This window comes from Sinocyclocheilus rhinocerous, unplaced genomic scaffold, assembly GCF_001515625.1.
Source record: "Sinocyclocheilus rhinocerous isolate Xijiao unplaced genomic scaffold, SAMN03320098_v1.1 scaffold2267, whole genome shotgun sequence".
In the NCBI taxonomy this organism is placed as follows: Eukaryota; Metazoa; Chordata; class Actinopteri; order Cypriniformes; family Cyprinidae; genus Sinocyclocheilus; species Sinocyclocheilus rhinocerous.
Genome location: NW_015625573.1, coordinates 3362 through 17122, shown reverse-complemented (window position 1 = coordinate 17122; position 13761 = coordinate 3362). Strand labels below are relative to the sequence as shown.

The 13761-nt window shown below is 36.2% G+C and overlaps 4 protein-coding genes across 7 annotated transcripts in view; all 4 read left to right on the top strand.

Moving 5' to 3' along the window:
* LOC107750510 (guanylate kinase-like) overlaps positions 1-2034 on the top strand; it is a 6792-nt gene extending 4758 nt beyond the window's left edge. For both annotated transcript variants that reach the window (XM_016565931.1, XM_016565923.1), the window contains 5 exons: positions 575-671; positions 898-1036; positions 1114-1198; positions 1273-1358; positions 1450-2034. In XM_016565931.1, coding sequence (XP_016421417.1) covers positions 575-671; positions 898-1036; positions 1114-1198; positions 1273-1358; positions 1450-1482 — 440 coding nt within the window. In that variant the 3' untranslated portion in view covers positions 1483-2034. The remainder of the gene's footprint in view (positions 1-574; positions 672-897; positions 1037-1113; positions 1199-1272; positions 1359-1449) is intronic.
* Positions 2035-2121: 87 nt separating this feature from the next.
* On the top strand, positions 2122-6861 carry armh1 (armadillo like helical domain containing 1). 2 transcript variants are annotated; one of them, XM_016565911.1, is made up of 12 exons: positions 2122-2272; positions 2826-3050; positions 3189-3257; positions 3406-3572; positions 3835-4031; positions 4508-4592; positions 4682-4798; positions 5139-5211; positions 5319-5448; positions 5589-5666; positions 6539-6620; positions 6758-6861. In XM_016565911.1, the coding sequence occupies exons 2-12, from the start codon at positions 2845-2847 to the stop codon at positions 6784-6786; spliced, it is 1233 nt and encodes a 410-aa protein (XP_016421397.1). In that variant the 5' UTR covers positions 2122-2272; positions 2826-2844; the 3' UTR covers positions 6787-6861. The 2 variants fall into 2 exon arrangements, with proteins under 2 accessions (XP_016421397.1, XP_016421388.1); XM_016565902.1 differs by lacking the exon at positions 6758-6861 and having other exon boundaries at positions 6539-6739.
* A 418-nt stretch (positions 6862-7279) lies between these two features.
* LOC107750490 (adenine DNA glycosylase-like) lies at positions 7280-11813 on the top strand. 2 transcript variants are annotated; one of them, XM_016565888.1, is made up of 16 exons: positions 7280-7285; positions 7519-7631; positions 7741-7868; positions 8216-8255; positions 8356-8429; positions 8511-8552; positions 8632-8703; positions 8837-8950; positions 9741-9838; positions 9932-10076; positions 10155-10245; positions 10353-10535; positions 10631-10776; positions 10925-11074; positions 11361-11402; positions 11538-11813. In XM_016565888.1, exons 2-16 carry the CDS (start codon positions 7523-7525, stop codon positions 11682-11684), a joined length of 1581 nt encoding a protein of 526 aa, XP_016421374.1. In that variant the 5' UTR covers positions 7280-7285; positions 7519-7522; the 3' UTR covers positions 11685-11813. The 2 variants fall into 2 exon arrangements, with proteins under 2 accessions (XP_016421374.1, XP_016421366.1); XM_016565880.1 differs by lacking the exon at positions 7280-7285 and having other exon boundaries at positions 7322-7631.
* Positions 11814-12387: 574 nt separating this feature from the next.
* LOC107750984 (elongation of very long chain fatty acids protein 4-like) lies at positions 12388-13654 on the top strand. The gene is made up of 4 exons (XM_016566555.1): positions 12388-12541; positions 12973-13041; positions 13234-13421; positions 13544-13654. The coding sequence occupies exons 2-4, from the start codon at positions 12984-12986 to the stop codon at positions 13652-13654; spliced, it is 357 nt and encodes a 118-aa protein (XP_016422041.1). The 5' UTR covers positions 12388-12541; positions 12973-12983.
* The last annotated feature ends 107 nt before the right edge of the window (positions 13655-13761 follow it).

Below are 13761 nucleotides of genomic sequence, written 5' to 3'. Positions count from 1 at the left end.
TGCTAAAAATACTGCTATTTTCACTTAGTGTAAATAGAATCCATTGCTAATACGAGATTTGAAAAGAGAGGAAAAAAAAGTTCGGCAAAAGGCGGGATCGAACCCAGGTCGATCGCGTCAAAAAGCGAATGGTAAGCACTTATCCAACTGTGCCACTGGAATTGATGACTCACAGGTACTTTTAACTAAATCTAAATAGTTTCTGACTTGTTATAATGTTTTCTGAATTGTTGTTGTGCTTTCTGAATTGTTATTTTGTTTTTTAGACTTGCATCATTTGCGTTTGTAACTTATTTTGTTTTCAGAATTGTGATTTGTTTAGCACTTCTCGGTCACCGTAGAAAAGACTTTAGAAACGTCACATAATTCATCCAAAAAAAAAATCCTCCTCTGAAAATTTCTTTCTTACAGATTTTTCTTTTAATAGTTTCTGATTACCTGATCATAAGAATATTTCAAATAAACACCCTTTCGGGTCAATTGATGACAACAGGGCTTACAATGTTTCCTTGTAAACAGTCACAATTTGCTTGGTTTTATGATTAATTTTCATTTGTTTCTGTCCTCAATCCAGATTACCACTTTGTCACCAGAGAGAAGATGCAAGAGGGAATCGACAAGGGTGAATTCATTGAGAATGCAGAGTTTTCTGGGAACATGTATGGAACCAGGTACATTTTATTTGTAAATTGACATCTGGTTTCTGATCCCATTATCCTCTTAATTCAGCACAGAGGTACTTCACCGCTATTTCTTTGCCTTCATACCAATGCCCAAAAGTAATAATTCTGAAGTAGCTGAGATTGTCCATGAGATTGTTCATAAGTGTATAGCCTAGTCAAAAACAACAACAAAAATGTAAATGTTATTGCTCATTAAATTGAATGTCACTTGCAGCAAATCATCCATAGAAGACGTTCAGGCACAAAACCTCATCTGCATCTTGGATGTTGACATACAAGGAATGAAAAACATTAAAAAGACTGATCTGAACCCCATATATATCTCCATCCAGCCTCCTTCGATGGAGATCCTGGTACGTTGATAGAAATATTTTCAGTTTCATATATAGCATTTAAAGTGTGATTTAAATTGTGGTTTATTTTCCTACAGGAAAAGCGTCTGAGAGACAGACAGACAGAGACAGAGGACAGTCTACAGAAGCGTCTGGAGGCAGCGAGGATTGACATGGAGCTCAGTAAGTGACACTTTCAATAAGTTGGTTGTGCTTGAGAGAAAACCTTTATTCCCTTGCTATTTTCTCCTCTGTAGGTAAGGAACCTGGGGTTTTTGATATGGTAATCATTAATGATGACTTGGAAGAAGCCTATGCGAAACTCAAAAGTGTTCTTATTGAGGTAAAACTATTTTATCTCTGTAAAAAGATTGCATAATTTTTTATTAATTTCATAAATAAATAACACTGAGTTATTGTTTTTTTTCCAACAGGAAATTGAGAAGGTGCAAGATGCCAAGAAATAGGAAAGAATAAACGGCACTTTTGACCTTTCTGCCCGACAACACAAGACATGAAGCCTTTTTTCCAGCCTTGTACGGTGCAATCATGCAATCAAGACAGGTGCTATGTTCAAAGGAGTGTGCAATAGAGCTTTTCTCTGTGGGTGAGAGAAAATCTGTGCATGTATGTTAAAAACATCTCAATCTCGGTTGAAGACACTTCTCTATTAACTCTCTCGAGCATGTTTGCACCTTGAATTATGAAGGGAGAAAACTGTAATAAAAACGAGTTCAGTAAGCTATTATTGATGACAATAGTTTGTTTATCATCAGCATGTTAGTTGTATAGTAGAGAAATGATTGTTTTTAATATGTATGATCTTTGTAGAGCTAAGCTATACAACTTGTTTGATTCTCAGGTAGCCTTCAACAGGTTTGAATGTACAGTACTCACCTGAATGGTTAGTTTGGGTTGCACCTACATGTTTCTAAATTTGTGTTGAATATAAAATTATGTCATTTTGGGTTAGCTGAAATAAAATAAAATGAAACTACAGCTATATTAAAGCATTTCTCCATTATCTTTTTTCTAATTCTCTTTTCTCTTTTAATGTCAAGGTGAAAGTGAAGTGAAATAAAGTTAATATGCTCCTAATTGATTGTGTTATAAATAAATATAACATTATAATATGCAAAGAAATACAACATAGAAATAACACGAATCACATTTTCACGCCTCTGACATCAGATGTTCCCATCCGCACACCGTAAGCGTCAGTAACCATGGCAACTACAAACATCGGCGGAAGTGAAGGTGAGAAACATGCCTTGGTTTCTAAATAAGCTTGTAAACAAATATCATATAGATAAAAAAACTGTTAATGTTAAGGTAATATGTTTCAGTTTTGAGTGTGCGTTATAAAACAAATGGGAAACAACCATACAATCCGACGAAAGATGTTTTATTACTGTAAACAAAACATTGATACTGGCGAAGTAATTAACGTTAGCCTACGTTGGCGTCCTTCTACTTGTGGAAAAATTGACAATGTGAGATATATGAGTTTTTTGGTGAAATTCTTCGTTTATTGTCCGTTTTTATGTTCAAAACGTAACTGAGCTTATCTAAATGAACATTTAGAAATAATGTAGGTTACAGGTCTCATTACATTTGTCACAAGCACTATCTCATATATGACATATTTTTAGGGACAAAATGTTTTATGTGTTGTGATTTTATACATCTGAATCTATTGAATATATCTAAAATCTTTGTTCTGGATCTATTAATGACAGTCTCTGCTGGACAACACTATTAGTACATTAGTAACACACTTTATACTGATATTGTTCATTGTTTCCCACAGTCTGTGAAATGCTTGAGTCATGTCTAGCAGTAAGGAGCAGGCGTCCATCAGTCAGGTGATGTGTTTCCTCCATGAGTGGGATCAGGGCAATAAGACGGTGCGCAGTCGAATGCTAAGTGACTTTCTGGCCAAGAACACAGGAAAGACATGTCCAGAACTGGAGCTTGAGTTTGCTCAAGTTGCCAGCCTGTTCCTTGCTCGGCTCACTGCCTGGATAAGACTAACGTATCCACACATATGGTCATGCTTTATCTGTGCTCTAAAAAAATAGATACCTTCTAAATATCTGACTAAAACTTACAAAAGTTTAACTGAGAGATATCAGTCATGCCATGTATGCCTCCTTACATGTTTTGTTTCCAGCTATATGTTTGGAACGTGTCTAGACCTTCAGCTGAGAGCAGTGGGGGTTTTCCTCTCTGCCAACAGCAGGTAAAAGACTAAATGAATGCTGTGAATATAATGTTAGTACTAGATGTCAAGCACGCAAGGTCTTTGTGCAAATTAAACACCAGAAAATTCCCAAACAGAAACACTGTCTATCCTAGCATGGTTTCATTTTGTTCGTTTGCATGATCAGTCACCAGTACATGATTGAGTTTCTGGAGGTGGGTGGAGTGCTTACCCTGCTTGAGATTCTAGGACAAGACAAACTCAAAGATGGGGATAAAACCGAGGCTCTTTGTCTGCTCCAGATCATCGCCAACGCAGGCCAAAAATATAAAGAGCTTATCTGTGAAAGCTACGGTACTTACACAGCACAACCGCACAACAAACTACCAATCAAGAAGTGAAACAGCTCCAGCTCATTTTTCAGTGATGTATTATGGAATGAGAGTTTGCAACATTTCCATGAAATATTGTGAGGTTAAAACTTTGCATGATCCAATCTGGATCCATTTTGAAGGTTGGGGATTTTGACAGGCAAGCTCTGACAACTTTATATACACACATATACTGGCTCATGAACTGATTTCAGCTCTCGCATCTGTTCTTTTCTGATTGACAGGTGTGAAGGCCGTAGCTGAATGTTTGGCCAAATCTGAGACAGAGGGGACTCAGGAGACCGCCGCCGCCCTGCTAGAATCTTTAGCCCATGGAAACCCCAAATACAAGAATCAGGTGTACAAGGGCCTTATCGCCCTGCTGACCTGCACCTCACCAAGAGCACAGCAGCTTGTTTTACATATCCTACGTATAGTTCAGGTACAACAGTGTTGCAGGATGACAATCAGCACCAGAGGAATCTTTAAATGTTTAAAAAAAATCTGTACCATTGTATATACGTTCAAGTTTGCATTAAAGTAACATTAACTTTTTTTTGTATCAAACATCCAAGATTTTAAATGAATTTATATGGGAAAAGTATATATTCTATGTGCTATAACTGGTCACCATTTTACATTTGGGCTGTTTTGCAGCTCACTTTAATTGTCTTGCGATGTGACAAATTAATTTTTTAAAGTACAAATATTCCGAATAGTCTCTCTAATAATATGAGCTCATGAAAACTGCATTCATAATAAATAATTATTTGAGGACTAGAAAAATAAAATGGTTTTTAAATAGTTTTAAATAATATGTATGGGATGTCACACTGCTGAGACTGCATCAACTGCCTATTTTTTTATAAATTTGTATCATTTCTAAAATGTATATAATTTTTCTTTTGTTTTGTCCAGCCCATTGTAAAAACAGCCCATCATAGCATAGTGGAACCCTTATTGAATCTGCTGAGGTCCCTACATTTAGAAGTACAATATGAAGGCAAGTGTACATTTCAAATTTGACATTATTTATTGTTTTCCCTACTGTGAATCCCACCGTTTCATTTGTACTTTTATTTTTACTTCCAGCCATAGAACTGATAATAGAGCTCATGCAATCAGAGGTTAGACCGGCTCTGCTTAGGGGTCTGGTGGCTTTTCTCAAACCAACTAAAGAGAGAAACACCAAACACAAGATCCTGGAGGGTATGATCTGTTGTTGCTCATCTTCTTTCAATTAAAACAAAACTTGTGTAACTGCCAAGGTATTTGTTGTTTGCAACTGAAACAGTGGTTCTCCAATAACAATAATGCTTTGCATTATGATCACGTTGCAGCGTGGAGACATCCTTAATTCAACCTCCCAATTGTTACCTTTTGGGCTTTGTAATTTAATTTGGAGCAGATGTAGATGAGATGAGAAACAAACATGGATTGTGGCTTGAATTAGCATCTTTCTCAGTTATTGATTTGTCTGACATAAAAGTTATAAACCGTCCTGTGTTGTATTTGAAATTCAGCCGAAACAGTTTGATTGTTTTGTTAGATCCAGAGGTGGCCAAAATGACTGATTCACTCCCTGTGCTTCTCCAGCAAGCAGCTTCTGCAAAAACCATCAGGTACTTCAAACAATGGATACATTCAAGACATACAGCATGGAAAATATTATATAAGACATGCTGATCTGTGTGTTTATTATGTACGATATATTGACATGATGTTACAGGATTCTGGCACAGAGAAGTGAGGAGATATCCAAAGAGCTGCTCTCTCTCAGAGTGATCCATCACTTACTGTATGCAATGGGGAACCAGGAACATGCAGATGCCCAGAGACAAGCCAGCCTGGCTTTGGAGGTACAATTAAATCTACCTTCTACCCACACTCACTCACTTATTCTTACATACGCTGATTCTGCATCAGCCATAAGTAAATGCAATACTGGGCAAGCAATAGACCAATGAGAATCTGATATTAATGTGTAATGTCTGTTTAGTATTTTGTGCGTATGTATCCAGTGGTGGAAGAGCATGTATGCAGAGCTATGGGCACCAGACTGTTTGAGTCTTTTATGGTAAGGTCTATATATATATATACATACATACTCTGGTGGAAAACAGGGAAAGAACATTTTTCAAACAGTGTGTAAGATGAAATTTTATCTTCTATGGTTATCGAAGAATGATTAAAAAAAAAAGTGGAGTGTGGAGGAAATTTTATTTTTATCTGAAATATTATTATTATTATCTGTATTATTTGCTTCACTGTACTAAAGAGTGTTCTTTAGACTGTCTCTGAGTGCTTCAGTTTGCCTCGATATACTTGAGTTTTTCATGAGCAGAGAGATAACAGGAAATCTAAGTGCAAGACAAGTGTGAGACAGAAAATGTCCTATAGCTTCTTAGAAAATAATTTGCATTTAATACTAGGGGGGGCATAGTTGGATACCTTAAATGGACACACATGTTGAATATGCATTATGATTGGATGAAATAGAAGCATCCGGATTTGATAAATGCTGAGTCAACATATTTCTCTGGGTTGCACTCTGCAGCCATGAATGTAATGACTGTATGACTGTCACCATTTCTTGCAGGATATGTATACTGTATACTACCATTAAAAAATTTTTGAACAGATTTTTAATGTTTTTTAAAGAATTCTCTTCTGCTCACCAAGCCTGCATTTATTTGATCCAAAATACAGCAAAAGCAGTAATATTGTGAAATATTTTTACTATTTAAAATAACTGCTTTATATTTGAATATATTTTAAAATGTAATTTATTCCTGTGATTTCAAAGCAGATTTTTTTAGCATCATTACTCCAGTCTTCAGTGTAACATGGTCCTTCAGAAATCATTCTAAAATTCTGATTTGCTGCTCAAAAAACATCAATAGTCAATACAAAGTTAAAGTTAACTTTAAAGTGTGTGTTTGTTTACAGCACAATGCTGATGTCCTACATTTGAACATGGATGACATTCAAGCTGACATTTTACACTCAAATAAAGTGAACATTTCATGTGGTGAGTTGACAAATCTAGAGAGACATAGCTAGGTAGTATGTTTTTGTCTTTATTTGAAAGACACCAGTGCTTCAATTGGCTATTGAAAATTATTGTATATTAGAATGCCCTTTCATTTTCCCTTTATTTTTCTACAGTGCTTGAGGAACATAATTCAGATTCTTGAACACAGCTTGAAACAACCTTTAAAATAAGTACTTGTTGTTGTTGTATTTTTTAAATGTATTTTCTTGTTGTTGATGGTGTTTTTATGCATAAAATAATAAAAGTGATCACAAAGAACAGTCTTCTATATTTCTTTGGTTCAATTCAATATGGGTGCACTAGAAATCTCAAGCATTAAATTACAAAATAGACTGTAATGTCTGTGCAATGTAAGCATTATAACAAAGTATGCAAATTATAGTATGTATATCTATCTATTTCTGTATCTAGATAGATAGATAGATAGATAGATAGATTTACACTTTACAGTTTACAGTTTACTCTTGACCACGCCACCATTGGCTACAAGTTTGTTTTGCTATTCGGCCCGAATCAGTTTTCTAAAGTGTTTTTGAAAAATCACATACCCTGCCTTTAAATATGTAGTGACAAGCCGTTCTAAAGTCAGCTATTGGTTCAAACACGCCCCGCCCTCCAGGAAGTGAAACAAGGCGGGAGCGGTACTGCTGCTGCATGTTGTGAAAAACACGTTCGTTTCTTGCTGTGAGCAGTATTACTGTAATCCACGTCGTTTTTAATTTTAATATATGATTTTTAACGCTCTGATGTTTCATTCGTTGTACTTTTTTTTTTATATAATAGCGACCATGTGCAGATAAGTTTGTACTTGATTTTAATGTAAAGTTTTAAGTGTCCCACAGGTTGTTTGTTAATTAGTTAAAGATTGGTTTAGCGCTATGAGCAGGTTAAGATCTGCAGTGCAGAAGAGGAAGAGAGCGGCTCTAGAAAACACAGAGATGATCAAATCCAGCAATAAGAAGAAATCCAAACCTGCCATTAAAGAAGGTGAGTGGTTCTCTGTGTGCAACTGAGATAACGTTTTACATCAAGGCAGCTGGATATTTGCCTTTAAAATTGTATGTTTGAGTTTGTATTGATTTCTTATTCTCACCAGAGGAACCATCTGAAACTGAACCTTCATCATACCACTTTTTCCATGACCCAACTGAAATTTCTCTTTTCCGCTCTCACCTTCTGCAGTGGTATGATCAGAATAAGAGAGAGCTTCCCTGGAGGACATTGGTAAAGGCATAGGATATTCTTATTTTTTGTCACGTGACCATGCTTTTTGTGCCCATCATATACAGCTGCCTGAGAGATGCTCATGAGAGAAGTGATCAGCTTTTCCATGCTAGTTTTTATACGTTAAAGCACATTTAATGCATTGCAGGAAGAAAATGTTTTATTGTAGACCTAAAAATATGTATATATGTATTGTCTATATAAAACCACATAAATTATTTAGTTAAAGATTAGCAGTAAAGTATTAAATTAAGCATTTTCCCCAAAATGTTGGCTGTGGGGTGAAATGTGTTGGATCATAGATGCTTGAGGGTTGCATTTTTGTTTTTGTGTTGTAATCCATACAGGCTATGACAGAACCAGATGTTAATAACAGGACATATGGAGGTATGAGAAAAGTGTTTTAATGTTATGATGATTATAACCTAAATCTTTTATTTTTATTTTATTTTTTTATTTTATAAATTTTTTCTCATGCCGTTCTCAGTGTGGGTCTCAGAGATCATGTTACAGCAGACTCAAGTTGCCACAGTGATAGACTACTATAACAGATGGATGAAGGTAGGCGAGCTGTCTGACTACTCCTCTCACAGTACCTCTGGAATGCCACATTTCATGCTGTTTCTGCGTATTTATTTTTAGAGATGGTCGACTGTGGAAAAACTTGCTGCAGCGACACTGGAGGTGATAGTTAAATCCATAGACATAAACAGACAGAGACATAGTGAGCATCTGACAGCGGTGCATTATTGTCTCCCTGCAGGAAGTGAACCAAATGTGGGCGGGTCTTGGATACTACTCTCGAGGACGCAGGCTGCATGAAGGTGCTCAGAAAGTAGGTTTAAACATAGTAATGCAGAAATTATATAAGATTTATCTAAATTCTGCATTACTTAAGATTTGCTTTAATATATTTATGTAATCTGCACATGTCTGCACAACATACATTTTTCTGATTCTTGCAATAGGTAGTATCGGAACTGGATGGACAGATGCCAAAGACCACAGCAGGACTACTGAAACAGCTGCCTGGGGTTGGACGTTACACTGCCGGGGCGATCAGTTCTATAGCACTTGGACAGGTAACTTTGTTTTGTTGATGAGACATTTAGCATTACATCACTTGCTCACCAATGGTTCCTCTACAGTGAATCAGTAAAAACATCACAATAATCCACAAGTGATTCACACAACTCCAGTCCATAAATTTGTGAAGGTAATTATCTTGTGAAGTGAAAAGCTGCATGTTTGTAAAAAACAAATCCATCATGAAGGCATTGTTAACTTCAAACTGTTGTCCATCCCGTTGTCCTCTCACATGTTAAACCATGTATTTGTTTAGAACTGTTTTGGACTGTTTTCTCTTGTAAACGGTGCTTTATTTGCACATTTTTCTCCTGATTCAGTCAAGATCTCTTTTTCACTGGAGAAAGCAATATTATGAATGGAGGACTCGTATTTTAGCTTGAAGCAACAGTTTGAAGTTAAAAGCATCTTAATGATGGATTTGTTTATTATAAGCACACAGTTCTTTTCTTCACAAGACATTAATTGATGGACAGGAGTCGTGTGGATTATTGTGATGTTTTTATCAGCTGTTTGAACTCTCTTTCTGACGGCACCCATTCACTGCAGAGGATCCATTGGTGAGTAACTTATGTAATGCTAAATAAAACAAACTCCTCTACATCTTTAATGGCCTGTCTTTGGGTGAACTACTCCTTTAATAGAATGAATTTTTCTTGTGTGATCCACTGATAACGTACCACAGATCAATTTGGGCAGCATTGCATTGTCGGGGTATTAAACACTGAATATTTAGCACTAAATGCTGTGTATTTATTTGTTGCAATTGTGTTTGTTGTTCTCCAAGTGACAGGTGCAGTTGATGGAAATGTCATTCGAGTTCTGTGTCGCGTTCGAGCCATAGGAGCAAACGGCACCAGTCCTGTTGTAACAGATGCTTTGTGGTACTGAAAGATCCATCAAGTTGATGTACTGTTAAGCAAATCTAGATTGAAGTTGTAAAATGTTTTTAATTGTGATTTATTGCCCTACTTCAGGACAATTTCTGACACACTTGTTGACCCAGAGAGACCCGGAGACTTTAATCAGGCTATGATGGAATTAGGGGCTAGAGTCTGCACCCCGAAATCCCCTCTGTGCAGCCAGTGTCCCGTTCAAAACCACTGTCATGCCTTTAGGAAGGTACTGCTGAGCAGCTCTTACCAAAATACTTCCTTGTAAAACTGTCATCAATATCAACTTTTGTCTTTCATACTGTAGGTGAGCATTAAACAAAAGACTGACTCCAAAAGACTTCTAGGTAAACTTGTTTCAAAACTCAACACGTCAGTGCCCGACATAGAGAATTGTTGTAAGTTGTAAAGTCTTCTGGTGAAAACAAAGTATTCTCTTTTTATTCATACATCAGATTCGACAGATCAAAAGCAGTGTCTAATGTACGTTCACATTCTGTGACAGTGGTTGCTAGCAGCTGTGACTTGTGTCTATCAGAGGACTGGGACCCTCAGCTAGGGGTGCAGAATTATCCAAGAAAGCCTGTTAAAAAGGCTCCACGTGTGGAGCAAACCCTAACTTGTATAGTGGAACGTCAGCGAGCTGGAGAAGAGATGGAGTATCTGCTCACTCAAAGACCAAGCAAAGGTGAAACAATTTTAACTGGGTGAATGAGAAAAAGAACAAGCTCTAGAAAATATCATGGAAAAAATATGATTTTGGATTACATGGATGTGTTGCAGGACTCTTAGCAGGGATGTGGGAGCTACCCAGCATGCTCTTGGAGGCTGACGTCTCTGAGAATAAATATAAAGACATGATATGTGACATGATGCAAAAACTGCTGGAAACATCCATAGACGCTCGTGCAGTGCAATTTGTGGGAGAGGTGGGTGTTTTCCCCAAATCGTATCATCTTGGGTTTAGAATAATCCACATTTACTCAATATTTCATTTGCATCTTCGGCGATGATGTGCACGTTTGGTTACAATGCTTGTGTATGATATTCATCCAAGTCTTTCATATTCTCTGTCAGGTGGTGCATATTTTCTCCCACATCCATCAAACCTATATGGTCTTTTCCGTGCATGGGTCTGACTGGTCAGAAGGAGAGCAAGAGCAGAAGACCTGCTGGCTCACTAAATCTGCTCTGCAGGGGGCGGCTGTATCCACTGGGGTTAAAAAGGTTGAGTGTGTGTTTTCATGGGTGTCACAGCAAAGCCAAACTAGCCAGTGTTGTAAACTAAAACTATTAAAAATTGTTTGTGTGTACAAAAAAAATCTTAAAAAGTGGAAAAAGAATGAAAGTGTTTTTGTCACTGAATACTTTCAATGTACCTTGTTCTGATAAAAATATAATAAATAAAAAAATCTTGTGTACAAGAAATGCATATTTTTAAAAAGACTTTTTTATACCATGTTGTTATTTTTGTTTACATGCATGTAATGATTTTGTATCTTTAATTACACAGATTATGAAGCTCTATGAATCTTCAGGCAAGGTGGACAGCAAGGTAAGTTTTCCTGAGTTAGTATGAGCTCCATATTTTGCACTTTGGTTTGGTGTTTTTGAATCATTTTCATTTTTCATATCTTATAGATATCAAAATTATGTTCTTGCCCTATCCTGACTCCTCACACTCTTTCAGGAAAAGAAGAGGAAACCCAGCCCTGAGAAACGGTCAAACAAAATAAAAAAGCTGAAGGGTGCTACTACTAATGAAGGACCCAAACAACTCTGCATCAGTAAATTCTTTTCTACATCTAAGACAACGGCCAAAAGCCATAACTGTTGACAAAAGCCTGTCTGTATATTAAGGTTTACGATTTTTGATATGGTCAATATGTAGCCATCATACAAATTTGCTATCATGTCAAGAAAGTCACATATAATAGCACATTACTTACAGCTTTAATGTTTTATTTTTAGAGGGATAGTTCTTCATGAGTTGTTTTCAAAATAAATAATAAATGTATGATAACCCTGATTTTTTTTTTTTTTTAAGTGCATTTAAAAAAAAAAATTTGGGATCCAGAATAAAAGAGTTATTTAAATAAATCTGACCTGATTTCATAACACATTTACACAATTATGTAAAAAAAAAAAAAAAAAATTCTCTGCTTTTTTTTATTTATTTATTTTTTTTTGCAGCATACTTTAAAATTAACAGCATTTAGCCAGCCAGATAATTTAAATTACATGGTCATATTCATTCGGCGCCCGGAATGCCCTTCCCTCTCTAATACTAGGGTGTCAAAATAAGAGTCAAGGTATATATTTTTAACAAACCTGGGATTATTTCTAATACAACACACGTGTGGATAAAAATTATTTATTGCTTCGAAACGTGAACGTAAATTTATCCTTTAGTCTGTTTGTTTAAATTTCAGATTAACGTGTGTTTTCTCGGTCGCAGTGGGACTTTTAACTGAAATGTGAGTCATGAAAACTGAAAACTAGGTGCAGTCCAAAGTTTTTCTTCCAAAAGATATGTGCACTACTGCATAACATATGCACTACTGCATAACCGCTGATAACACCCTATTTCCCATGTTACTCAAACAATTCAGAGTGAAGTTAAAAGTTCCTATCTGACCGTGCGATTGATTGAACTCTTCCACGCAAGTGCGATATATTTGTACTTTTCCTCAGGTAAGTTCCCCGGTAAATTTATGTTGATTGCAAACATTTGTGAAAATGAAATATTCCATACACGGATAATAAGGTAACTGCAGTCACATAATAAAAACATCTCATGCTTGTTAAATTTCTTGTCAATTTGGTGGACGCCTTTTCATTAAAATTAAGAATTAATTACAAGAACAGCCTGCATAGGGAGAAGGTATCAATCACTCAAGGACATGCTGCTAATCTTCCTTAACAAGGTGCAACTCTTCGCATTTTCAGTATATCAGATTTTATGAATTTAAGAACGCACAAACAAGGGATATATTATTCTACCATAGAAGGATACAAGCACACACACGCATATATATATAGAGAGAGAGTAATAACTTATTTTTACGTGTTTTTCTCTCCGTGTTTTCCTCTGAATGCTAGTCTAGTCTTTTTTTATTATAAAGCATAGTCCTCAATGGAATCAGCATGGCAGAGAGTGGAATCAATGCACCACTGGATTCTGGAGAATGGGGGTATGATCCCCCCTCCCCCCCATATTTTATAAGCATGATTTATTTTACACCTTGCATTTGACTACTATCTACATGGGGTAGTATTGGAATAATATCAGTAAATAAAAATTTGACATCATAAAATATAAATATAATAATGTGTAAAGTGCACAGTTATGCAAACTCCTTGTGTTTTCTGTCATGGTATTTCAGATAAGCGGACGGACCCATGGCTTCTAATCTACTCTCCTGTACCGATCATCTGTATATTTTTGTGCTATCTTGGTATTATTTGGATTGGACCCAAGCTTATGAAACACAAGGAACCAATGAACATAAAAGCATTGCTTATTGTGTACAACTTTGCCATGGTCGGTTTGTCCATTTACATGTTCCATGAGGTACATTATGTATTTCATACATGCATAACTCTAGTTCAGTCCAATATAGGTGCAAATTATTTCAAGGTTTTGCATTAAAATAACCTAGTCATCAAATCTCAAATCAATTTTTCTTTCCACAGTTCTTCGTTACATCTTGGCTGGCAAACTACAGTTTTCTGTGTCAACCTGTGGACTACAGCCCCAGCCCACTAGGAATGAGGGTGATTACATCTGTCACACTTTCTGTTTAGCTGCCTAGTGTTCTTCACTAATAATCAGTAATTCCTGTTTTCTAAATCATAATCAAATTACCTATACCTGTGATGTTATTATTTTTGCATTCCAATAAAGATGCATT

Bases quoted from the DNA above. Each gene is read 5' to 3' on its own strand.
- armh1 (XM_016565902.1), top strand. From the start codon at position 2,845: ATGTCTAGCAGTAAGGAGCAGGCGTCCATCAGTCAGGTGATGTGTTTC. The intron at 3,573-3,834 runs GTACTTACACAG...TCTGATTGACAG, and splicing joins GCTTATCTGTGAAAGCTACG to GTGTGAAGGCCGTAGCTGAA. The intron at 4,799-5,138 runs GTATGATCTGTT...TTGTTTTGTTAG, and splicing joins CAAACACAAGATCCTGGAGG to ATCCAGAGGTGGCCAAAATG.
- LOC107750490 (XM_016565888.1), top strand. From the start codon at position 7,523: ATGAGCAGGTTAAGATCTGCAGTGCAGAAGAGGAAGAGAGCGGCTCTA. The intron at 10,246-10,352 runs GTAAGTTGTAAA...ATTCTGTGACAG, and splicing joins GCCCGACATAGAGAATTGTT to TGGTTGCTAGCAGCTGTGAC. The intron at 11,075-11,360 runs GTTGAGTGTGTG...TTAATTACACAG, and splicing joins TATCCACTGGGGTTAAAAAG to ATTATGAAGCTCTATGAATC.
- LOC107750984 (XM_016566555.1), top strand. From the start codon at position 12,984: ATGGAATCAGCATGGCAGAGAGTGGAATCAATGCACCACTGGATTCTG. The intron at 13,042-13,233 runs GTATGATCCCCC...ATGGTATTTCAG, and splicing joins CTGGATTCTGGAGAATGGGG to ATAAGCGGACGGACCCATGG. The intron at 13,422-13,543 runs GTACATTATGTA...TTCTTTCCACAG, and splicing joins CCATTTACATGTTCCATGAG to TTCTTCGTTACATCTTGGCT.